This window comes from Sciurus carolinensis, chromosome 4 (genome assembly GCF_902686445.1).
Source record: "Sciurus carolinensis chromosome 4, mSciCar1.2, whole genome shotgun sequence".
Classification (NCBI taxonomy): domain Eukaryota; kingdom Metazoa; phylum Chordata; class Mammalia; order Rodentia; family Sciuridae; genus Sciurus; species Sciurus carolinensis.
Genome location: NC_062216.1, coordinates 159,507,367 through 159,533,679, shown reverse-complemented (window position 1 = coordinate 159,533,679; position 26,313 = coordinate 159,507,367). Strand labels below are relative to the sequence as shown.

General features: G+C 43.4%; 1 protein-coding gene across 6 annotated transcripts in view; it reads left to right on the top strand.

Moving 5' to 3' along the window:
- The window catches only part of Glt8d2 (glycosyltransferase 8 domain containing 2), a 36,829-nt gene extending 10,529 nt beyond the window's left edge, over positions 1–26,300 (top strand). For 3 of the 6 annotated variants that reach the window (XM_047550711.1, XM_047550713.1, XM_047550712.1), the window contains 9 exons: positions 8,727–8,818; positions 11,368–11,460; positions 16,229–16,400; positions 19,183–19,300; positions 20,691–20,775; positions 21,539–21,651; positions 23,347–23,513; positions 24,064–24,176; positions 25,779–26,300. In XM_047550711.1, coding sequence (XP_047406667.1) covers positions 8,755–8,818; positions 11,368–11,460; positions 16,229–16,400; positions 19,183–19,300; positions 20,691–20,775; positions 21,539–21,651; positions 23,347–23,513; positions 24,064–24,176; positions 25,779–25,948 — 1,095 coding nt within the window. In that variant the 5' untranslated portion in view covers positions 8,727–8,754 and the 3' untranslated portion in view covers positions 25,949–26,300. The remainder of the gene's footprint in view (positions 1–8,726; positions 8,819–11,367; positions 11,461–16,228; positions 16,401–19,182; positions 19,301–20,690; positions 20,776–21,538; positions 21,652–23,346; positions 23,514–24,063; positions 24,177–25,778) is intronic. The other 3 variants (XM_047550715.1, XM_047550716.1, XM_047550714.1) reach the window with 1 other exon arrangement.
- The last annotated feature ends 13 nt before the right edge of the window (positions 26,301–26,313 follow it).

The following is a 26,313-nucleotide window of genomic DNA, read 5'->3' as shown; positions in this document are numbered from 1 at the left end:
ACAGGCATGCACCACCGCATTCATCAGGATACCTTGTTCTAAAAAGAACTATGCTAAAGTGTTTAGGGGTGAAGTGTTATGAAGTCTGCACCTGGAAATATAGAGAGATCAGGGGAGCGAATATGACATATTAGCAGTTGAGTGTGTGTTGGGTGCTTATCTCAACTTTTCAGTAGACTTGAAATGTTTCAAGTGAAACTAAGGAAAGGAAAATCAAGCAAAAAATTAAGGGTACTCAAGCTGCATGTGTGTTTGAAATTAACTTGATATAATAATCAAACAACATAAAAAGCTGCTGTATCAGTTATGCCACTGATAACTTGGGGAAGAGGAGGGGGCAGAGTCCTCTGGGTGGGAAACCAGGTGGGAGTTTCCCTGGGAGTCAGTAAGTGGGTGGCAGGAGACAGGATAGAAAGGAGGTGGACTCAAACAGAGGGATCTGGAGGGAAGTTGAGGATACCCAGGGAGCACCTGAGTGGTTTCTATAGGGGAGTCTTCAGTTCCCTGGTGAACATACACAGTTCTTTGCAGTACCCTAGAGGTGTCGGCTGTACATTCCTCTCTGCAGCCCATAAATATTTTTGAGGACTGATACTGCCAGGCACCTGTCTAGATGTTGGCTATTTGTCAATGAGCAAAAATGAACCTTCCTGTCCCATGGAGCTTGTAATGTATCATTTGGAAGGCAAACCATAATAAATAGGCAAAAGGGCAGACAGTGATAATTGCTGAGAAGTTGAACTGTGTGTGTGTGTATATATATATATAAATCTACATATATATGTACACATGTACATGTATATACATGTATGTATGTATATATACACACATTATCTACATATATATATCTACATATATATAAAAATATATATAAATCTACATATATATGTACACATGTACATGTATATACATGTATGTATGTATATATACACACATTATCTACATATATATATCTACATATATATGTATATATATATATATCTTTTGCTGAGAGTCTGAGGGAGAGGGAGCAAGACACTTGGATATCCCAAGAGAACATTCCAGATGGAGGGAATGGAGAGTAAGAAGGTTCTGAGGTGAAGTCTGTCCGGCAAGGAGGCCAGTGTGATCATGGAGATCTCGTGGGAGGACACTGAATGACTCGGCTCTGACCCTGAGACGGACAAGCAGGCCTCAGAGGGTTTGGAGCCAAGATGGCACAATCTGGCTCATAACTTCACAGGCTGACTGTGCTTCTTGGTTATGAAATCAGCTGAAGGGAGACGGCGCTGGCATAAGACAGTCAAGGGATGGTGGTCATCAGACCACGGTCAGGACCCGCAGGTGGTGGCAATTGTGGGTGTATTCATTGCAGGAAGAACAGACAGTCCACTTGTGGGGTAGGGAAGCAGAGAGGGGTCAAGGATAGCACAAAGTTTATTTTTTGCTGGAGCAATTGGAAAAACAGGGCTTCCCTTAACTGGGTTGAGTGAGCTGGTGGGGGGAAGTCTCCAGAGCTCAAATTGGGTCACATGTATGCCTCCAAGTGGATATAGCAAGTGGCCAATTGGACTCAGGAGTCTGGAGTCCACATGAGGACAGAAATGTGGGTGTGGTTGGCATATAAATGGTATTTAAAGCTGTGAACAGGAGGAGATTTCCTCAGGACAGAGTTCTCATAAAGGGCTGTGTGCTGAAATGTTCCAACATTCTGAGGTTCAGGAGGTGGGAGCAAAGGGGACAGAGAGCAAGAGACTGAGATTGAGCTTCAGAAAGGCGGAGGAAGTGCAGGGCACGTGGCACATGCCTGTGATCTCAGCGGCTCAGGAGGTTGAGGCAAAAGGATCACAAGTCCAAGACCAGCCTCAGCAACCTCACAAGGGCCTGAGCAACTCAGCGAGACCCTGTCTCAAAGCTAAAAAGAAAAAGGGCTGGAGATTTGGCTCAGTGGTTAAGTCCCTCTGGGTCCAATCCCTGGTACAAAAAAAAAAAAAAAAAAAAAAAAAAGTCTGCCCATCATTTCCTCTAGCTCTCTGTCCCTGACCCTCTGTCAGTCTCTTCTGAACTTGGCTCCATCTGACACGCCACATAACTGGCTTATACCCGGAGTTGAGTTCTGTAAACAGTTGAGCACCTACTTAATCAATTGGAATATTGTTTTTTACTCCAAGTACCAGGAACATGAATTTACAGTAGCTTAAAAATACATGGGTTTATTTTTCTCATATAATATCTGGAGGATGTGAGTATTGAAAGTGTTGATTTGCAGTTTGATGATGTCAGGGCTGGATGTTCTCTGCAGCTCTTACCCTCTTCCTCATGGTTGCAAGATGGCTGCCAGGCTCCAGCATTTGTGGGCCCATGCAAGATAGGAAGAAGGAGTAGTTTCCACTTCATCCGAAAAGCAAACGCTTCCCCAGTGTCCCAGCTGACTTTCACTTTAGTTGGTCTGCAGATCTATATTATGTGGCTACTCCTAGCTACAAAGAAGATGAGTGAAGTCTGTATTTAGGTTTTCCTGCCTTTTGTGGAAATGGTCAAGGGGAAAGTATGGGGAGAGCTATTGGGTGAAGCCAGCCCTCAAGGCTGCCTCACCTCCAGTGCCAAATACCTGCAGAGCCTGAGACATGCTGGAATGGTCTGGATGCAGCCCTGCCCTCAGAGGGCTAGGCTTCTCATGGGGATGCACAGGCAGGAGCAGAGAGTTCTGGATCAGTTCAGGAGAGACCAGAAGCCATCCTGACCCCCGTGATCTGGGCCAGGTGCCTCTCTGCGCTGGAACAACACCCTGTGCTCACAGGGCCAGGTCACCTCAGCACCCTGCTCTTTTGTCCTTTGTCCTGCATCCAAGTGTGGACTCCCTGGGGACTCGCTTCTGAATCTCTGGTGCCTGGTGTATTAGCAGAGGCTCAGTCAATGTCTGTTGACTGAATGTTTAAATGAACAGGTGAAAGGAATCATCCTGACTCCCTTCCTGTTCTAGGTTGGGCACTTGTCCCCCCTCAGCATTTTAATTACTTGACTTCATATTTACATTCTCTCAGCAAAATCTCTAACTCTTTTTTTTTTTTTTTTTTTTGCGGTGCTGGGGATCGAACCCAGGGCTTTGTGCTTGCAAGGCAAGCACTCTACCGAATGAGCTATCTCCCCAGCCCCAGAACCTCTAACTCTTGTGAGAAAACAGCCCTGCTTCCCCCATCTCTTTTATTAATCTTAAAAAATAAACAATTTGAACTATTGGTTCTCACATTTGATAAAGCACTCTGCACTTGAGAACTTACAGCCAGAAAAGTTACAACACAGCATCTAAAAAATCTATAAACTCTAGGCACTGGAGAATTCTATAAACTCAAGTCTCATACTGTTGGGCTAAAGGATAAATAATTTTTCAATCATTTTTAAATTTCAAGGGCGTGTATTGCTAATCAGACTCTTGAACATTTTTTTTTAAAGTGTAGATTCTGTTATCAAAGATAACCATTCTAGGCTTGGTAGAGTGCTTGCCTTAGCATGCACAAGTCCCTAGGTTCAATCCCCAGCACCACCAATAAATAAATAAATAAATAAATAAATAAATAAATAAATAAATAAATAAGTAGGTAATGCAATGACAGCAATTTTACTGGCTTAAATCGTTTTTAAGGAAGCAAACATATTCTTAGAAATATTTTTAAGACATTTAAAATGGGCAGGAAGTGATCACCTAAGAACATTTTAATAGAATCTTAGTTCTTGAAATACCAGATTTTTATTGTTGTTATTGTTGTTGCTTTCTTCGATTTTATTGATAAAATCGACAAATAAAAATTGTGTATATTCAGGGTGAAGCATGTGATCCTTTGATCCACATGTGAAGTAATTACCACAATCAAGTAGTCAACATTGCCATCACCCTCACATAGTTACCTTGTGTGCGTTGTCTTGTGAGCCGCTGGGATCACAGGCATGCGCCATCGAGCCTGGCAGAATCTCCCTCTTTTAAAGGCTGCATAATATTTCATTATGTGTGGGTATATACATACGTGTGTACATATGCATACACTCACACCTCATATTTTCTTTATTCGTTTATCCATTTATCCATTGATGGACACTTAGATTGTTTTCATAACTTGTTTTTTGAAATAGTGCCGTAGTGGGCATGGGAATGTGAACATCGTTTTGGGGCACTGATTTTATTCCTTTAGATACATACCTAGAAGTCGGCTTTTTCACTGCTGTGACCAAAAGACCTGACAAGAACAATTCTAGAGGAGGAAAAGTTTATTTGGGTCTCACGGTTTCAGAGATCTCCATCCATAGATGGCTGACTCCATTGCTTTGGGCCTAAGGTGAGGCAGAACATTGTTGCAGAAGTGTGTGGCGGAAGAAAGCAGCTCAGCATATGGTACCCGGAAGGAGGGAGGGAGAGAGAGAGAGAGAGAGAGACAGAGAGACAGATCAGGGACAAAATATACACTCCAAAGTCATGCCCCCAGGGACCGGCCTCTTCCAGCCACACCCTACCCACCTACAGGGTATTGATGCACTGATTAGGTTTAAGGCTTTCATAACCCAATCATTACCCAATCATTTCACCTCTAAACGAACTTAGTTTTCTTTCTTTCTTTTCTTCTTTCTTTCTTTCTTTCTTTTTCTTTTCTTTTCTTTCTTTCTTTCTTTCTTTCTTTCTTTTTTTCTTTCTTTCTTTCCTTCCTTCCTTCCTTCCTTCTTTTCTTTCTTTCTTTCTTTCTTTCTTTCTTTCTTTCTTTCTTTCTTTCTTTCTTTCTTCTTTCTTATCAGGGATTGAACCCAGGGTCACTTAGTCACTGAGCCACATCCCCAACACAGCCCCTTTTATTTTTTGAGACTGGCCTCACTAAGTTGCTGAGGCTGGCTTTGAACTTGTGATCCTCCTGCCTCAGCCTATGAGTTGCTGGAATCACCTCTAAACTTCCTTGCATTTTCTCACACATAGGCTTTTGGGGGACAACTCATATCTAAAACTATCTAGCCTTTTCTGTCCCCCCCCCAGGTTTATAAGTTTTACATCTTATATTTAATGCTTAATCCATTTTGTATCTACTATAAGAAAAAGATCTAACTTCACTTTTTTGCAATCAGCTATCCAGTTTACCCAGTGTCATTTATTGAAGAAACTATCTTCTCCCCATTTTGTATTTTGGCACCTTTGTGGAAAATTAGTTGGCCATATATGCATGGATTTATTTGTAGGATCTCTATTGTGCTCCACTGATCTACGTGTCTGTTTGTATGCCAGTATCATACTGTGTTGATTATGTGGCTTTGTAATATTATGTGAAATCAGTAATATTTCTATTATTGTGAAAAATGGTGTTGGATTTTAAGAGTGGTTGCGTTGAATCTGTAGATCGCTTCGGGTGGTACTGTACTTTCAAGGAGCCTGAGACTCCTCGTCCTGATCACTTTTTTGAAGACAGATTTCTGTAAAGATGGCAGGTCTAGCAGAGAGTCTGTGTCAGTCATCATGATGAGACTGGAGACCTAGGGGGTGAAGGGATTCCCTAAGGTCCCGCAGTCGAAATGAGGCTCCTGCTGTTTGCTGTGCACTGTGACCCTTAGTCCTCACAAAATATTATGATGATGCTCATTGTCTCCTACCTTTTATTTGAGGAAAAAATTTTAACTTATAGAAAAATTGCAAAAAGTGGTAAGCAACACTTACATACCAGCCCAATCCCTTATTAACATCTTGTCATATTGACTTTTGTCTCAATCTCTCTTTCTCCATCTATACACACATGCACACACACTCCTGGACCTCTTGATCCTTCACCCCTGAATACGTATGTGTCCCTTTCAGTCAAGTGTGCTTCATGAGCACCCCACAATTATCCACCAAGGAAATTCAACATTGACACAATGCTATTTCGCTAATAATAGACTATATAGCTGGTTTTAAACATTTGGTCCAGGATGCAGTCAGGACTCATGCATTCCATTTTGCTGTCAAGTCTCCACAGGAATTCCAGCCTTTTATTTTTCTTTCGTGACATTGATATGTTCCAAGAGGCTGGGGCAGTTCTTCAGAATGAAGCACAATTAGGATTTGCCTGTGATCTTATCCAGGATAGAAGCCAGTGGAATATCAATGGGAGGAACATACGGGTGCTCATCACATCTCAAGATTCCTTTTGTAACTGTAACTAATCTGGGGGGGGTGAGACTGGAGAGTGTGTCCTGTCCCTAGTCTCCTTTCACTCAATCACGTTAGCAATCTTTGAGGGTTGTTGGTTTTTTTCCTGAATTAGCTATTGATATGGTGGTTGAAGAATGATCTAGCCATTTAATAGGTGACGATCTTAAGTTTCCATGGGGAGGGGGGGTCTTATATATGGCAGAGCAAGTGTGTCTGATTCCCAGGCCCCCCTCTAACCAAGCAGCACCCCAGCCAGGTTGGAAAAGGAGCTTGCTGGGCCCCCGTGGCCTCAGTAAGTTTCTCTGTCTTCCCAATCCAGGATTTCTCTTGAAATTCAGAAATTCAGATGGAATCATCTAGAGCAGGGAGGGCTGCAGTTCCCGTGTGGCTTTCGTTAAGCAGGCTTCCCATTGGAGCTGCGTGCTCTGGGGGCTCCACTCCTTGTGCCCTGTGGCTTAGGGTTTCCCATCAGCTGCTCAGGACCTTCCCTCCTTGGCCGGTCACTGCTGTGCCCTGCAATTAGCTATGCCACTGCCAATTTCTTGAAGCCTCTTGTTCCATCTTGGAGAGATTTCGGTGCTGGTGACATGCTGATCAGGGAAAGACGAGCCCCCTTTTCAGATCAGTCCACGTCACATTGCTCTGCCTCTGGTGTGGCCTCTCAGCCACAGGGCCCCAACCCTGGGCAGAGGGGTGGAGCAGACCAACCTTACCTGCGAAACTTCCATACTCCTGTGAGATCAGTTTCCTGGAGCACAACTCACCTGTTCCCAGTGTAGCCCAGATGGCCCTTCCATGGTTCCAGATCCTGGTGGTTGATGGGTTTTGAAGTCAAGGGAACCCTAATTGCCAATCCTTGCTCTACCATGGACTAGCTGTGAGATTTTGAAAAAGTTACTGAATCTCTCTGCAACGTGTTTCCTCATTTGAAAAACAAAGATAATAATATATTCACCTGAAAGCTTTTGTAAGAATTGAAGGAAATAATATGCCTAAATGATCAGCCTAAGTTGGGTACAAATTGGGTTTTCAGTAAATGGAGCTATTTTCAAAAAATTTTATTTGTTCTTTTTAGTTATACATGACAGTAGAGTGTATTTTGACTTATACATACATGGAATATAACTGCCCTTTCTTGTGGTTGTACATGATGTGGAGTTACCCTGGTTGTGAATTCCTATATGAACATAGGAAAGTTGTGTCTGATTCTTTCCACTGTCTTCCCTGTTCCCATCCCCCTCCCTTCCCTTCCTTCCCCTTTGTCTAATCCAATAAACTTCTATTCCCTCCTCTCCTTATTGTGTGTTAGCATCTGCATATCAGAGAGAACATCTGCCTTCGGTTTTTTGGGATTGGCTTATTTCACTTAGCATGATAGTCTCCAGTTCCATCCATTTACTGGCAAATGAAATGGGACCTATTATTACTGAATTATCTGTCCCCTGTAAACTTCTCTCCATATATGTATGTGCATGTTTGTGTGTGTGTGTGTGTGTGTGTGTGTGTGTGTACACCATCCTGGCCACAGCAAATGTATTTCTAAGAAACTGAACCTCTATTCAAAGCAGTTTAAGGAAAAATGGGGAATTGATTGGGCTGGGTCGGTGGGATGCCCAGGGAGGGGCTCACCTCAGGGACTCAGAGCTTGGCACCCTCGGCTGTGGCCTCTTTCTATCCTGTGGTCCAAATGGCTTCCCTCAGGGAGCCGGAGGGGGAGCCACGTGGCCAAAGGCCATTGGAAGCTTATATTCTCCCCCAAAGTTGGACTAACACATGTCGCCTGAAATCATAAAAGTACCTGGAACCTGATCTCAGAAAGCCTTAAGAAATGCGCTGTGTTGCACGGATTCTTTCCCAGGTTCTAGAAGGGGATGAAAAGGGCCGCCCTCGAGGCACCCGGAGCTCCTGGGTGTGCGGGCTGCATCCCAGGAAAATCAAAGCCAAGTTGTAGCTGGTTGTCTAAAGCTCTTTCCTAATGATTGGACTTCATCGTTTCGTTGAGAGTGCCCTGTGCACATTTCAGGTATTGTAACAATTATACAGAGAGAGAAATCAAAACTGAGAAAATCAGGAAGCGGAGCAACAGGTGTCTTTGGAGAACAGAGAGTTCGTTAACTTCTTTGATTTGGGAGCACAAATACAATATTCCAAAATGCAGTGAAAACTTATGACTGTGGTGCAAAGTAATTGTGAACTGAAAGACAGGCTCGGGGTTGGGACTGTAGATCATAAGGCCCCTTGCATGACAGTCCCACTTGGCTCCCTCTGCTTTGCTGGCCCAGAGGACTAATGCAGATATTTGGAGAAGGTTAAAAAAAAAAAAAAAAAAAAAAAAAAAAAAAAACACATGAAGACAAAAGACCTCTTCTGGGCCTTTTGCAAAGTTTATGCCACCAGATGAATCACTTTTGAAGAGGTAAGCTGTGCATTGGAGAAATATTTATTTTCTTTCCAAAATTCTACATTCAGAACTGTAAAGTCTGATCCCACACTTTTGGGACTTTCAGAGGAGACATAGTCCCTAACCCTTGCTGGTGACTTTTGAGTTGCTTCCCTTTTCAATGAAACTTTGTTCTTCACTCCACAGGTTACAGTTCTTATCCACGTGGACACTCATGGCTCTGTTACGAAAAAGTAAGACGATTGCTTTTGATAACGATGATCGAAGGAAGATACTCAGTGAGCTCTTGTGCTCTTCTCTTTCTCTCTCTCTCTCTCTCTCTCTCTCTCTCTCTCTCTCTCATCTGCTTTGAGCCCAGGGATTTCCATTGCAACATCATTTGGGGATGATTCGTATGGAAAGTTGTTAAGTGTCTTGGTCAGAAGTGGACCTATAACGGGGGGGGGGGGGTCATATATTTTTATAAAACTCACAAATATAACTTCTCATTCTAAATAAATATTCAGTTGGGTAGGCACCTGGAAATCCCAGCTTCTCAAGAGACTGAGGCAGGAGGACGCCTTGAATCCATGAGTTTGAGGCCAGTCTCCATATGGTGAGACCCTGTCTCAAAAATAATACCAATAAAAATAAATGCATACTCATGTTCATGTCTAATTTAGTATTTGTAATTTTGCATTTTTGTTCTTGAAGGGTCAAAATCTTCAAATGTATCAAAACCTGAATAAACCTCCAAGTTCAAACAAGTTGATTTGTGAATTTTGGGGGAAACATCCTAATCTAATTTTGTTACTATTCTTCTCAGGGTAGAGTAGCCTGATTTAGTAAATGAAAACAGGATGTGCAGTTAAACTTGAACTTCAGATTTTAAAAAGGAATAATTTTTTAGTGTATGTATAATCTAAATGTTGCGGGGGAAATCTGGGAAATGTTTTCATTGATAACAGTCACAGTTAGAAGGGACAATTGGGCCACCTCCTCAAACCTGTGCAGGTGAACATGATCAGACTGAGAAACAGTAGAACTTCTTCTACGGTTGTTTTAAACTGAGCCTCATGTCTGGTTGCCCCTGGAAACCAGATGATTCAGAGAGGCAGAGAGAAACAGGATCATTGAGCCTCAGAATGTGGTTTTGGAAGGTATTGGGAAAGATCCAGCTCCTTTCATTAACAAATGTGGAAAACAAAGGTCTTGGGGCCAGAAAACAAATCAATATGAGGCCAATAAATTAAGTATTTTTATGCCAAATAATAATAATAAAATTATTATAATAATAATGATAATTATAATTATAAAATATTTATTGTGCCTGCATTGCCTCTGCTAGCTTTCAAAACAAGAATGTGAGATAATGCGTATTATTACAATCCCTACTCAGCGGACAAGTGCATAGAGGCTCAGAAAGGTTAGGTAATATGTCTGAGGTCACACAGCCAGAAGGTGGAAAAAACAAGGTTTGAGTCTGACTTCAAATCCCCTCCCTTTCTTTTTTTACCAACTTCCCCCATACTTCAGGAGTTTGTGTACCACAATGTCAATGCACTACCTTCTCAATTTCTTCAACATTTGTGTTCCTTCTGTCCTATGCATTACTTAATATTTTCTTTAAATTGACTCACATTAAATTTTTTTCACATTTAAAATTTAAAAGTGTACTTTATAAGAGAAGGCTTTTATCCTTACAGTAAATTGAAAAAAAGTTACATGCAGTTATGAAAAGAAGGTGATTGTGGGCTGGGGCTCAGTGGTAGAGCACTTGCCTAGCAAGTGTGAGGCACTGGGTTCGATCCTCAGCACCACATAAAAATAAATAAAGGTATTGTGTTCATCTACAATTTAAAGAATTTTTTAATAAAAGAAGGTGATTGTAAAAAAAGATATTCAATTAGAAGAATGTCCTTTAATTCTGTAAGTAGTTGTAGTTGCCCTCCTGCACATGAAACCAGAAAGACTGACTTTTCACACTGTGATTTAATATTGCTCAACACTATGGACATGAATCTCCTCAGTCTTTTCACGCATAATCAGTGGTATATGTTCCATATTCAAGCTTGGCCAGGTGGCATATGCCTGTAATTTCCGTAATTTGGGAGGCCAAGGCTGAAGGATCACAGGTTCAAGGCCAGCCTCAGCAACTTAGCAAGACCATAAGCAACATAGTGAGACCCTGTCTCAAAATAAAAAATAAAAAGGGCAGAGGATGTAGTTCAGTGGTAAAGTGCCCCTGGCTTCGATCCCCAGTACCAAAAATCAAAGCAAAACAAACCCCACTGTCCTATTCTGCTCCACTTCTCAGTAGACCCCGAGAGCAGGCATGGCAAATAGTGGTGGAATCAGTCCTGGAGACAGAACTGAGTTAAGTATTGAGGTCTCCTAACCTTTTACCCAGGGTAAGAATTTTCTGCACAACATCCTTGACCAGTAGTTGAATTAATTGAAAAGCTACTGTGTTATAACAGCTAAAAACATGTATTCATATTCAGTCCTAGCACATAATAAGCATTATATAAATGTTGGCTACTATTTGAAACAAAATATTCACGCACAGAAAGTGGTTTCAGGGGGAGCATCCTGTAATGATTAAGTTTGCAACCTCTGCCAAAACTCTGTCTGGGCTTGGCGATGGGTCTTCCTTACACAGCTTCTGTGTGTCCCCGACAACAATGTACCGGGTCAGCTCTTGACTCCCCTGCTAGTTGTTGTAAGAAAGGTCCCAGGCCCTTTCAGTCTGTCCTGGAAGTCATCTGCTCACACTGCCATTCTGAGCTTCTCCTTCGGATTTCAGCTTCATATGTTGGACTCTGATGCGGTTCCATTTTCATTTCAGTTAATCAAGTGTTGCTCTTCCTCCTGATTGTGACTCTATGTGGAATTCTGTACAAGAAAGTTCATAAGGGGACTATGGTCAAGGCTGAAGCAGGTAAGCAGGCATGCAGTCCATCCAGACGGGACACCTAGGGATGCGGTTTGAATGTGTTCCTTTAGGTCCTTTCAGTAACTGGGTTCAGGGACAAGGGACAACTTGGCCAGCTCCCAAGGACTTGAGTGTGGAATATCCACTGGAGGGCTTGTTAAAACACACCACTGGGCCCCTCAGAGAGGCTCAGAATGGTGGCTGGAAGGGGCCTGAGAATTTGCGTGTCGGATGGGCTCCGGGTTGCTGCTGCTGCTCTGGATTCTTGGACCGCACTCTGAGTGGACTGCTCTGCACCCCGAACCTTTGGTCTCTCAATATTTTGCCTGTGCAGATTGTCCTTTCTCCCCTTTCCCTGCTGGTCCATTTCCATTAGTGCCCAAACAGCCTCCTAAATCTCAGGTCCTGGTCCAGTTGCACCAAGAGCCCCTGCTCTGGGGTGAACTGCATGAAATGGTACCATATATATATATATATATATATATATATATATATATATATATAATATAAATATTATATCAATATATAATATATATAATTTTTTTACGATATATATTTTTTAGTTGTCAACGGATCTTTTGTTTAATTTTATTTATTTATATGTGGGGTTGAGGATCAAACTCAGGGCCTCACACGTGCCAGGCAAGTGCTCTACCACTAAGCCACAATTCCAGCCCCATGAAGCACCAAACACAAAACCACTGCCAAATAGCACTGTTTGTGTGTTTACTGTATTTCAAATTAATTTACATTTTATATCAGGCAAACAAACACATTCATTTATGGAAAATACAAGAGAAAAAAAATTACCTGCAACTCTATCAAAGATAAGTGCAGTTAGAGTTCTAGTGTGTGACATCCATTCATGCCACATTTTATTCATTTTTTTTTTTAAAGCCAGACACTTAGGGACCAGAGACACACCAGTGAACCAAACAGTGTTTCTGCTCCCAAAGAGTGACCATCTCTTTCTGGTTTTTTTTAAATTAAAAATTTCTTTTAGTTAGGCACTGTGGCACACACCTGTAATTCTAGTGACTTGGGAGTCTGAAGCAGGAGAATCGAGAGTTCAAAGCCAGCATCAGCAAAAGCAAGACCCTAAGCAATTCAGTGAGACCCTGTCTCACTATGCTGAGACATAAGAAGGTTGGGGATGTGGCTCAGTGGTAGAGTGCTCCTGAGTTCAATTCCCCCCAAAAATTACTTTAAAATAATTAAAATATGCAAAATCTGGTTCAAGTGAGCATTAAGAGCACCCAGAAAAAGAATGGCTTCCCCACAAAGATGTCTATGTGACTGTACACGAGACATTTTTCATAGGGGTCCCAACTGGAAATGGTCCACAAGTACCTCCAGTGGAGAGGGAATGAAGGACCTGTGGTCTCTGCACAGCGTGGAGCATTTTCAATGATAAAAGGAACAAAATACTGATACAAGCTACAGTGTGGATGAACCTCAAACACACTGTGCTAAGTGAAAGACAACCGACCCGGAAGCTCACGCATGCATGACTCCCCTTAGATGAGATTCCTAGAAAAGGCAGCTGGGTGTGGCCTCGAGCAGGTGGTGGTAGTGGCAGGTGGCACACAGGCTCAGGAGGATGTCTCATGGGGCTGGAGGTGTCCCACAACCTGATTGTGGTGAGAGTTGCACAGTTTCATGATTTTGCTAAAAATCATTGAACTGCACCCTATTTACAATGGGTAAATTTTAAGATCTCTGTATTGATTTTCTTGGGCTGCCAGAACAAAATGCCAAAGGGGAAATGGTTAGAAGAATAGACATTTATGTCCCCACCATTCTGGAGGCTGGGAATCCAAGATCAAGGTGCCAGCAGGTGGGTTTCCCCTGAGACCTCTCTCCTAGGCTTTCAGGTGGCCACCTTCTCACCAGGTCTTCACATCACCTTTCCTCTGTGCAGCATCCCTGGTGTCACGTCCTCTTCTTATTAGGGTGCCAGTCCTTTTGGCTTAGTGCCACATGCCAACGGCCTCATTTTTACCTAATTTCCTCTTTTAAGGGCCCTATTTCCAAATACAGTCACATCTCAAGTCATTGGGGGTCAGGACTTTAACATAAGAACTTTGTGGGCACATGACTAGCCCAGCACAGTGTTGACGGTATACCTCCAAAAAACCATTTTGGAATAGAGAGAAAGGAAGTTGTGCAAGGTCAGATGTCCTCTGAACTTCTGGTTCTTTCTTCCTCATACTTCACTCCCTGCCATAACCAGCACGTTCACTCAGCCCGTCCTTTGGGTAAGTCTTGGAACAGCTGTTACAACAACGATACGGAAATGTGTGTCCTGACTGATTAATCAGTTGCATACAATAAACAAAGCGTTTGGATCACAAGAGTGGAGCTAATATCACATTTTATTCCGTTCAGTATTAAAAAACAATCTGTCGTTAAAATACTCAAAAGAATGTAATGTTGATGTAGAAAGATCTCCATGGTATGTTACAAGGGAAAAGTCATTTGCAGAGGGTATAAAAGGTACGATTTCATTGTGGTTTTAAATTAATATACCTTTGTATGAATTCTTGAGAATTTACACAAAGGAGCGCTTGGGGCACACACCATACTGGTGGCGGAGATCAATCTCTCTGATGGGAGTGGAGACACCTGCAAAATAGTTGCAATATACCAGATCCTCTTCCCTGTGGACCGGAAGTTTTTAAAGAAGTGCAATTTTTGCAATTTAAAGAATGTTAATTCAAAGTCAGTGTTATAAGTTAACATATGGAGACCCTGTGACGTCACGTGCTGAAGGAAAGCAAGGTCCGACGTTCCGTGTCCTGTCCCTGTGATTTCCTTGTGATTTAGCACGCCTACCATAGGAGCTTCACTCCCATCTCATTTGGGCCAGGCAAGTTGATCTCTTTGTAAAAAAAGATACTTTGTGATTGTGAGTTTTGGCACTGGGACAGCTGACATTTTGCTTCTAGAAGTAGGCTTGGTTTGCTAAGAGAGGCTTGTGGGAATGGACTAATTTCCCGTTCCATCCTGTCATGGTTATGTTTTCTAGTTTCTTTGGGCACCAAATGGCTTCCCAGTGCCAATTCTGAAGGGGTTATCTCAGGCACCAGTAGTTGAGACAATGGATCCAACCAGTGTAGCAGGCAATTCCCAGAGAAGCCACCAAGATAGACACGGGCACTGGTGAACTTACAGTAGATAAGCCTCCCCCACATGTCTCCAGTGTGCCTTCATCTTTTGTTCTGAAGGAGAAACTTCTTGGCAGACAGCAGGTTTGGGGGCTTCAACGAGCTCCGGCTCCTTTGGCAGTGGCAGCGTAATGTCCTTCTCCTGGCTGCCCTCTCCTCTTCCTCCTGCCTCCTACTGCCTGCTGCCTGCTGAAGGTCTCTGCCTGAGCCTGGTAGACAGGCTCTGCCCCTGCTTTTCAACCCTCCCCTCTCTCTGCCCCAGGAATAGCCTGCAAACCATTCCTCAGGAGCCCTGTTCCCAAGGGCCAGTTCATCAATTCAGTTAATTTCAGGAAAACTTCCTGAAGCATTTCCAAGGTTCCAGATTTGGTGGGGATAATAGGATGAGCTTGCAGTCTAGTGGAGGAAACAGACACAAAGCCTCTTCAAGTGCAATGTGGTAAGTGCTGAAATAGAGATGCCTAATAAACTCATCCATCTGTCTATCCATCCCAAGTTTATTGAGAATCTACCATGTGCCAGTCATTGGGGTAGATCCAGAGGATACAGAGATAAACAAGATAAGATCTCGCTGCATCCTGCACAGGAAATGAACAGTTCACTGAACACACGCTGTGAATCGGATTGAGAAAATTAAAAGTTATAAGAAATAAAGACAAAGGACACAAAAATAGGTAAAAGTCAAGCCTGGTGTGTTGGTTAGCCGGATATGTCTGACCTCTAACAAAGAGCAAGACTCCTCGTGCTTTATTTTATAGGCAAAATGCACCAAAGGGATTTATTGTGAGAAAAACTTTTTCAAGGTAAACAAAAGTGAGATGGAGCAGGAGCAGGCTAAGTGGGGCTTATCTACTGGTGGGATATCTTCTAGCTCCAGGCCACTGGCACCTCAAGGCTATTGAGCCCCTGTATGTCTTCCATCCCAGGCAGCAAGCGTTTGAATCCAAAGCTATATGAATTCCACGCTTGGCATGGAATCTGCCCCATTAACAGTGGTTCCTACAAATGGCCATTTCTCTCAGCACCATCACCCAGAAAGATTCCCAGAAGCGGTGCTTCACGGTCCAAGGCTATGGGGTTCAAAGCAATGATTTGTTCGCTGCTCCCAACAAGACACCTCCTCTGCCCTCAGAGAGCTCCTCTGTAACAGAAGAGAAAGGAAGATGAGCCATCTAGTGATAGATCCAATTATAAGCAAGGGTACGGCGTGGACTAGCCAAGGGTATACTGCTGCTGGTAGGGAGCTGCTGCACGCTCTCCAGAGGATCTAATGTCTATACTGCATCTGAAATGAATGTGCAGGAGTAGCCGCGCAGGAAAGAACGGGGAAAGCATTCTAGACAGGAAAGGCAGACCTGGGAGGTAGACACGGATACACATTATCAGAACTTGATCACATTGAGCTGCAAGGGAGTCTGGGAAAACCCTCTCAGTGGTTGGTTTTGCAGCCGCTGAAACCAAAACCTCTTTTCTAAGCGAAGGAGAGACTGGAGAACAATGCGCAGTCTCTCCCATGCTGTGCTGTCCTCCCCAGGAGGGTGGAAGACTAGTTAATGCTGTACCGTGAAATTCCTTCACGCTCCAAGGGCGGGTTTCGGTGTTTCCAGATGATGACCCTGAGACTCCCGAGGACCTGGAAGAGGAGATCCCGGTGGTGATCTGTGCAGCAGTGGGGAGGATGGGCGCGGCCATGGCTGCCATCAACAGCATCTACAGCAACACCGACGCCAACATCGTGTTCTACGTGGTGGGACTCCGCAACACTCTGACTCGAATTCGGTGATTGGCGCACCTGTGTCTTTGGAGCGCTCTACTTTCTTTTACTCTTTCTTTTCTTTCCTTAAATGGATTTCATTTCCTTTTTGGACTGACAACTGTCACTAGAATTAATGCGGGGATGTCCCGAGGTTTAGCTGGTGAGGTGACAGGCGTGTGGTCTGGGTGAGGAAAGGTCAGCAACGCCCCATGGATCTGGGAGGAGACACTTCAGCACCAGTAGACTGTCTGGGGAACTAAAGAACCCAGCTCTTAGGTCGCTTAGGTGAAAATCCTTCTTTCACATGGTTTCTCTTTCCTCTGATTTCTTTCTTTTTATTTTTTATTTTTGGTACTCAGGATTTAGCCTAGAGGTGCTTAACCACTGAGCAACATCCTCAGTCCTTTTTAATTTTGAGACCGGGATCTTGCTTAGAGCCTGGTTAAGTTGATGAGGCTGGCTTTGAACTTGCTATCCTCCTGCCTCAGCCTCCCCAGCCTCTGGGATTACAGGTGTGTGTGCTTTCTTAACCTGAGAGAACATTAACATAACTGTTTCAATATGGTTCTGAGTCATCACTAATTATATATGTGTGTGTGTGTGTATATATGTGTGTAGGAGTGTTTATATATATATGTGTGTGTGTGTGTGTGTGTGTGTGTATGTGTGTATATGTGTGTCAGGTGTGTGTGTGTATTTTTTGGTGCTGAGGATTGAACCTTCATACATACTAAACATCCCTTTACCACTTAGTCACATCTCCAGCCCTATAATATAATTTTTGAACTACAAACTTATATACTTTTTATAAATTTTATATATTATAATTTTGAACTGATTTTTTTCCTATAATTTACCACACTAAATAGACGTTAGAAATGGTGGAACCCACCTTAACTCTGCTGCTTGGACAGATGTCCAATGGCATCTCACTGTGGTTTAATGTGAGGTCCCCTTGATTCTTACATGGTTAAGCACTTTTCTCATACATTTCTCGGTCATTTGGAAGTTTGTTCCAAATGTCTGGCCTATTTTTCTGTTGTGTTGTCCATCTTTTTCTTATGGGCATGACTGATTTTTAGGGTTCAAATTTTACATATCTAAATTTTGTTTCAGTTTAATTCTTTGGTCAATTTTTATTTTAAAAAATATTTATTTTTCTATTTGTTTATTTTTATGGTACTGGGGAATTGAACTGAGGGGCATACTACCTACCACTGAGCTACCTCCTCAGCACTTTTTTTTATTTTGACACAGGGTCTTGCTAAATTACTGAGGGTCTTACTTAATTGCTGAGGCTGGCCTCAAACTTGGGATCCTCCTGCCTCGGCCTCCTGAGTAGCCAGAATTACAGGTGTACACCACCTCGCCTGGCTCCTGTCAACTTTTAACCAAGAACAAATGCTGTCCTGTGTGACTTTCATTCCTGAAAATTTTCTATGGAGATTATTTCTACCAAGAATCTCACTATGAATTAAATAAAAGACAGAAGTTCTGTAAGACTGAGAAAATGTAAGGGGGTCAAGTGGGGAGAGGAGGAGAAGAATGGGGGCAGACGGAGAAGATTAAGTCGTTGATGAAGGTAAATTCACATCATCCTTGGAATCAAACCGTGGAATACAAACAAGTGGTAAGGTGCGGTGGTGCACACCTGTAATACCAGCGACTCGGGAGGCTGAGGCAGAGGATCTCAAGTTGAAAGTCAGCCTCAGCCACTTAAGGAGACCATGACAACTCAGTGAGACCCTGTCTCTAAATAAAATACAAAAAAGGACCGGGGAACTGGAGTTGTGGCTCAGAGGTAGAGTGCTTGCCTAGCATGTGTGAGGTCCTGGGTTCGATCCTCAGCACCACATAAAAAAATAAAGGTATTGTGTCCACCTACAACTAGAAACAAAATATTTTAAAAAAAGGACTGGGGTTGTTAAGTGCCCCTGGTTCCATCCCTGGTACCAAAATAAATAAATAAATAAAAATGTCTGAGGCAAGCCAGATGCAATAGTGTATGCTTATAATCCCACAAGTTTGAGACCAGTCTCGGCAATTCAGTGAGACCCTGTCATGAAATAAAAAGGGCTGGGGATGTAGCTCAGTGGCAAAGTCCAATCCCCAGTTTTGCAAAACAAAAATATACTTGGTCAAGCTGGGTATAGAGGTGTACACCTGCGCACCTGTGGCCCAAGCTGCTCAGGAGGCTGAGGCAGGAGGATCACTTGAGTCCAGGAGTTCAAGACCAGCCTGGGGGCTGGGGATATTGCTCAGTTGGTAGGGTGCTTGCCTTGCAAGCACAAGGCCCTGGGGGTTTGATCCTCAGCACCACAAAAAAAAAAAAAAAAAAAAAAAAAAAAAGACCAGCCTGGGCAACACAGCTAGATCCTGCGTCCCTAGTCAAAAAAAAAAAAAAAAGGAGAGACTTCAGTCAAAGCTGAAGGTTCAGACTGTCCTACTTCAAAACGTTTTGAGTGAAGCTTGTTCTGGCAACTGCAGATGCCACTTCATGAGGAAGAATGAATATTTTATTCTTTCAGTTTCCTGGGGAGATTATTTGGATCAGGGGAGATATTGCTTATCACTCTTTTGCTTCATTTCCTTTGCAGAAAGTTATGTAATTGAAAGAGGGGGGAAAAAATAGGAAAGATGTGAAGCCAGACCAGATGGGGAGAAACCAGAAAGCTTTTAGAATAAACTTCATTCAGTTTACACGGGTTTCAAACTTTCTTAGGAGGCAACAGATTCTCCTGGGGCAACGGGCAAACTGAGGAAAGCTTTGAAGTGTGTACTAGAAGGTTTCTGTTGTTTCTTTAGAAAATGGATCGAACATTCTAAACTGAGAGAAATAAACTTTAAAATCGTGGAATTCAACCCTATGGTCCTCAAGGGGAAGATCAGACCAGACTCATCGAGGCCTGAATTGCTCCAGCCTGTGAGTAGGAATCGTGCACATGCTAGGGACAGTTCTTGGTGAGACCCTTGTTTAATTTGGAGTTCTAGCTACCAGGATGCACATGGGATATTTTCAGGGCCTCATGGTGTTAGATCTCTACTAAATGATACTATTTATAATTCATAAACCACCTGCTCCAGGAAGGATTTGAGATGGGCTACATAAACCTAATGAAGCTATTAAAGAGAAATGAGGCGTAAAAAAAATGTCAGCTGCGTTTTTGTATGTGAATATGTCTGTGGGGGTCAGAGCTGGAGTGGGACCAGGCAGTAAGGCCAGGAAAAATTCTCCCCAACCATAGGCTGTGCATGAGCTGTGCTTCTGCATTACATTTAGATCCGAGTATCCCACAGCTAAGGATCGACTGTTTCCAGGAGACACCAGCATTTTCCATTTCTCCGGAAATTAATAAAGTACTTTACATCAAGAGTGCCAGCAAAAGGGCCCTCTCCTGCATGACATGCAGTGTTTTGGTGGCAGTTGTGCAGAAACTGCAACCCCCTTCTACCTGGGATGGTCACTTAACTTCATCCTTGCAAGTTCGCTAAGTTCTACTACTAGGTTCTATGTCCACGATAGGATCTGTTTCCAGCTCCGCATATTTACTGTTGGGGTGTGAGCTGAGTTGGGATGATTAATGGTGCTGTTAATAATGAAATTTTAAAACTCCCACCAACCCAGGATTCTCTACCATTTTTTTTCTGGATCAAAAGGATAACAGGAGCGCACCCCTGAAATCCCACTGGCTTGGGAGGCTGAGGCAGGAGGATCTCGAATTCAAAGCCAGCCTCAGCAATGGCGAGGCACTAAGCAACTCAGTGAGACCCTGTCTCTAAATAAAATTACAAAACAGGGTTGGGAATGTGGCTCAGTGGTCGAGAGCCCCAGAGTTCAATCCCTAGTATTCCCTCTCAAAAAAAAAAAGGCTAGGGCTGGGGAGATAGCTCAGTTGGTAGAGTGCTTGCCTCGCATGCACAAGGCCCTGGGTTCAATCCCCAATACCACAAAAACAAATAAATAAAATAAAAATTTTTAAAAAAGCTAAAGGTTGAGGTTGCTGATGGTTTGTGCCCTGAAAGTTCAGCTCGGTATCTTTAGTGACTTCCATTATAGCAGTTCCCAAAGACGCCAGTGACAACCACCTTGGTGACAGGGGGCTTGGATCCAGGAGAGTCTGAACTGCCAGCTCTGGATTCCACCCTAGAGCCCGGACAATTCAGACTAGGACGATTCAGTGAGGCATTTTTTCTTTTTTCTGCTCCAGATGTGGAGCTGAGCCAAAGCCACGGTCAAAGTCAACTCTCCAGTACCCCCAGAAGATACTGAGCCGAGTGCCTCTTCCTCACTAGTGTTTCTCTTGTTTCAACAGCTGAACTTTGTTCGATTTTATCTCCCTCTGCTTATCCACCAACACGAGAAGGTCATCTACCTGGACGATGATGTGATTGTACAAGGTGTGCTCGCCGGCTGCCCAGAACACCTGAGGAGGAGCAGCCGATAAGTAGAACCACCCTCTCTTCCTTCTCCCTGTAGCTAGTTGCCCTCTGATTTTGAATTCGCATTAAAGTGCTGAGCCCGGCAGTGTTGGCAATTTGCTACTCCCATGATCAGCCTGTGATACACACCTTGCTGGCCTTTCCTTTCTCTGCTTCCCTAAAATTCACAGAAATAGAGCCTCACTGATGACATTCTAGCTAAGCGGGGGTTTGAATATTGTGCTTTGTCCCTTTCACATATAAACAGGATGAGATAAATGTGTGTGTGTGTGTGATACACACACATATTTATTTTGTACTGGGGATTGAACCCAGGGGATTGAACCACTGAGCTGCATCCCCAGCACTTTTATTTTGAGATGAGGTCTTGCTAAGTTGCTTAGGGCCTTGCTAAGTTCCTGAGGCTGGCTTTGAAGTTGTGATCCTTCTGCCTCAGCCTCCCTAGACACTGGGATTACAGGCATGCGCCATCACGCCTGGTAGGATAAGCATTGGTGTGGTGACTTAGAATAACAGAAAGAGATTTGACCAATGCCAATCCAAACTTACCAAGTGCCTTTCTAGATTAGCACGAGTTATTCTATCAAGCAAATAGCCAAGCCACTTGGAATCTGGGAGCCTATACTCTTCCCCCACAGCAAATTCAGGAATTGTTGAAGTTCTCTCTGCGGCCCTCAGACATGTGCTGTTTTATTTTAATCGCTGGCATTTGCACACTCAGGTGATATCCAGGAGCTGTATGACACCACCTTGGCCCGGGGCCACGCGGCAGCTTTCTCCGATGACTGCGACCTGCCTGCTGCTCAGGACATAAACAGACTTGTGGGGCTGCAGGTGAGCACCCTGTCTTGGAAGTCCTTCCTCTTCCCCTACAACTGGACTCTTCAGCCTGAAAGACCCGATGGCCAGCTGGGACCCCATGGAGGCAGAACGCGTCCCGTGGATCTGCGTCCCAGGTCCATTCCTCACCAACTCCGGGACCAGGTCTTTGAGCCCTGCTGAGTCCCGCTTTCCTGCAGGGCACTGACACTGTTGTGGTGTGTTTCTGTGAGTTGTGATGAAATAACGTGACGTCCAAGCGTCCGGCATGTGGTAAGGGCCCCAGCAAGGACAGCGGTCGAGTTGCTCGGCACCGCGCTCCGCTCTGCGCGAGAGGGCGTTTCCCAAGAAGGAGCCTCACTGCAACTTTGGTTCTGATTTCAGAGTTCTGCCTTTTGCTTTGTCTTTCTTTCTTCCAGTAAAGGAAAATATTGAGTTTGTTCAAGGGGAATGGCCTCCTTGCCCTGGTGGAAATGAGGAACCCTGAATGTGTATATAACGCTAAAGCAACAATGAAAACGTTTTGAAATACGAGGTGTTAAGAGTTGAATGTTGTTTTTCAAAAATGTTGTTTTAGCAAATAATTTCGTATGTGACATTGAAGCATCTTCGGGCAGAGGCTCGGGCCAGACCCTGACTTTGTCAGAACCTGGATGCTCTCACTTAGCAGCTTCTGGTTCCGGGCAGCATACTTGGCCCAGGGTTCCTCCCCATTTGTCAAACAGAGTTAACAGTGGTACTTCCTGTGTAGAGCTGTCGTGAGAGAAAAACGAGTGAACACCTGTGAAACTCTTCCATGCAGTTGAGGCAATGTGTGCAAAGTGCTCAGAGCAGAGCCTGGCACGTGGGAAGTGCTCAGGTGTTGCCACGATGCCAGCTCCTCGAGGTAGATGGCAGCCTGTGGGTGAATCGGTTCGTCTCCTACTCCTCATTCAACATGTAATTGGGTGCTTGTGAACTGTACTGACACTGTTTTAGCTCCTGGTGACACAACGTACAAAACTAGGCTGCCTGCCTTTGTGTAGCTTTCCTTCCCCTGGGAGGAGACAGACAGCAAGTGAAATGTTTCCCAGATTATCAGGGTAGTTTTCTTAAATTGTGTGGTCAGGGAAGGCTCCACTGAGATGGTGTTTGACCCTACACCTGACTTGAGGGAAGCACCTATGTGGTTATTTAGGGGAAAAACCTTCCAGGAACAGCACATGCAAATGTCCTGAGGCAGAGGTGTATATGGTGTATTAAAGGTGGTCCATGTGGCAAAGGCTCAAGAGAGAAAGTAACAAGTTGTAGAGGTAATGGGGGCCACGTGGTATAGGATGTGGCAGGCAAGGGTAGAAGAGCCCCTGAGCAGCAGGTTGTAGGGTAGTAGATTTGGGATAGGATTGGGATCCCTTACTAAACATCCAAAAGGTGAACTTGAGTTGACTGATAAAGGAGTTGCAAGGGCAGAGGTAAGTCAGGGCTGTCGGGCAGATGGTATTCAGAGCCATGAGACTGCACGAGGCCCATCTATGGAGTCAGAGGGAAAGGGACAGGTGCTGGGGCTGTGGTAAGGGCAGTCGGCATTCAGAGGCTGGAAAATGAGGGGAAACCAGCAAAGAAAAGTCAGAAGTGGTCAGTAACCCTGGAGGACACTGGGAGCTACTACGCAAAGGTTTCGTTTTCTAGAAGATTCCTTGGTCAAAAGCACGCATGTCCTGTTCCTTGTAGAACACATACATGGGCTATCTGGACTACCGGAAGAAGACCATCAAAGACCTCGGCATCAGCCCCAGCACCTGCTCTTTCAATCCAGGTGTGATTGTTGCCAACATGACAGAATGGAAGCACCAGCGAATCACCAAGCAGCTGGAGAAGTGGATGCAAAAAAATGTGGAGTATGTGTGACCCTCCCCCCTGCCCTCCCCACGCCCAGGGAAAATGACTCAGTTCATTTTCTGTGCAGGCTCAGGGGTTAGAATTACTTCATGAGCATCTTAAGGCAGATTTCTTACAGAGGTACTACTGACAAAGGAAAGGGCAGAGATGAAATTTTTGCTCAAATGATATAAATCACAATAATCTGATCCTGTGGAACAAGGAGTTCCTTGTATATTTTCCCAATAAGTTGTTTAGTAATATGATTTGAATCTGGTCCACTGACAAACCTTATTTGGTTGAGTTTCTCCTTCTTACATGTTTTTAAGGATTATTTTATAAAGCTAGCATTGCTTTTATGATTTGTAATTTTTCATTATTGAAGTTTCAAAAAAATTTTTTTAGATGTAAATGGACACAATGCCTTTTATATATTTTTTTAAATTTATTTTTATGTGGTGCTGAGGATCAAACCCAGTGCCTCACATGTTAGGTACACTGCAACCCCAGCCCACATTATTGAAGTTTTAAAACAGGAGCCAAATGTTTCTTTTGTATCCCATTTTTCAGGGAAAACCTCTACAGCAGCTCCCTGGGAGGAGGGGTGGCTACCTCACCAATGCTGATTGTGTTTCATGGGAAATACTCCACAATCAACCCTTTGTGGCACATAAGACACCTGGGTGAGTATTTTAGAAAAACAATGCAAAGCGAGGTGTGGTAGTGTACACCGGTAATCCTAGCTACTTTGGAGGCTGAGGCAGGAGGATCGCCAGCCTCAGCAACTTAGCAAGACCCTGTCTCAAAATAAAAAGACCCTGTAGCTCAGTGTAGAGTGCTCACTGGGCATGCAGCAGGCCTGATTCAATCTCCAGTGCCACGGGCTGGTGATATAGCTCAGTAGGTAGAATGTTTGCCTTGTAAGCACAAGGCCCTGGGTTCAAACCCCAGCACTGAAAAAAAAAAATCTCCAGTGCCACAAAAAAAGACAGCAGTGATTGTGGAAGCTAAGTTCCAGTCTCCTCTTAATGATCCTGTGTAGGCTGCATATACATCATTATCAAAATCCTCCCTGACTTTCCCAAGCATATGCAGATACATGAGGGCAATGCAGGGGAGTTAGGGGCACTAGCAGCGCATCTGATGTCATTTAAAATAATCTTGGGTTCACAGGTCAAAAATGCACACTTCCATGTGCAGAGAAATTCCATCAAAATAGATTTATCAGCTATGCAGAGCTTAGATGTGTAAGGTTAGAGCATTGTATGATCTCTGAATAGAGACTATGAATTACATTTTACAAAAGACTAACATTGGTAAGTAAGAAGAGACTTAATCTTCCCTAGTAAAAGAAGTCTCTCTTCTTGGTAAGGTTTTGGAATCAGGCATGGTTGGCAAAATCATCTGAAAAATAATCTGGTTTTAGAGTGTGGTGGGTGCAGAAAGCAATGTTAACAGTGATGGGTAGTAAGTTTGTATCTAAACAGGTAGTCTTGTAAAATTTATAAAACTTACCGGAGGTCTTCGATTTAATGCTTGGCGCCACAAATCGTTGTTAATAATTTATACAACACATTTAGCTGAACACACTTAGTCACCCAAACTGCACGCCCCTCGGTCCTCCAGTCATGGAACTGAGATGTTTTACTCAGAATGACTTCACCTGTCTGTGCCTCTTCCCAGATGAGCAGCTCCTTCGTGTGGACTCCAGGAGCTGGTGAATTATTCCAGCTATGCCCTGACAGGTTGAAATAACTAGCTCTTCCTACAGTTGCCTTCATACCTAAATTTACAAATACAAGCCAGGGTTATACCAGAACAGTATAACCCTGGCTACTCTCTCTACTCAATGGATATTCAGTTATTTTATTTTAAAAAATCAAAATTCTTTTCCTGGGAAAGACACTTTAACACCACAGAGGACCTTTTTGTTTTGTTTTGGTACTGGAGGTTGAACCTGGGGTGCTTTACCACGGAGCTACATCTCCAGCCCTTTTTATTTTGAGCTGGCCTTGAACTTGGAATCCTCCTGCCTCAGCCTCCCAAACTGTTGGGATTACAGGTGTGTACCACTGCAGCTAGCCCCACATAGGATATTTTAAAACATTACATTGACATGATCTTAATGTGATTCTAGAAGTATTCTAAAAATATTCTGCGCATTGCAATATTAATTTTTTTCATTGCATAATCCTTTGGTTTTTTATCATGAACTTGTATTCAATTTTTAATATAAACGTGTTATTCTCTAACGAGCCTATTATTTTCCTCTAAACACAATGAAGGCTGGAATCCAGATGCCAGATATTCAGAGCATTTTCTGCAGGAAGCTAAATTACTCCACTGGAATGGAAGACATAAACCCTGGGACTTCCCCAGTGTTCACAATGACTTATGGGAAAGCTGGTTTGTTCCTGACCCTGCAGGGATATTTAAACTCAATCACAATAGCTGATGTAACCTAATAGTCAAAATATTCCCCGTGTAACAATGTGGACATTCCTTTGTAGCCTACTCTAACTGTTCTTTAAGAATAGTGTTTTGATATACATGATCCACAGCATAAAAAACAAAAACTACTGTGTGCAAATTGTACCTTGGACCAGAGGCACTGACTGTCTTCTCTAAGTGGGAAATTATGGAAGGCTGAAAAGACACCCATGTAAATGTCAGCAATATGTTTAACACTAAATAACAATTATATTGACAAATTAAAATAATTTCTAAATATATTTTTCACATGCAGGTATTTTTTTAATAGCATGCCAATCTTGTCTTTTAAAATAAAATATTCACAGATTTCGTGATTTTTTCCTCACG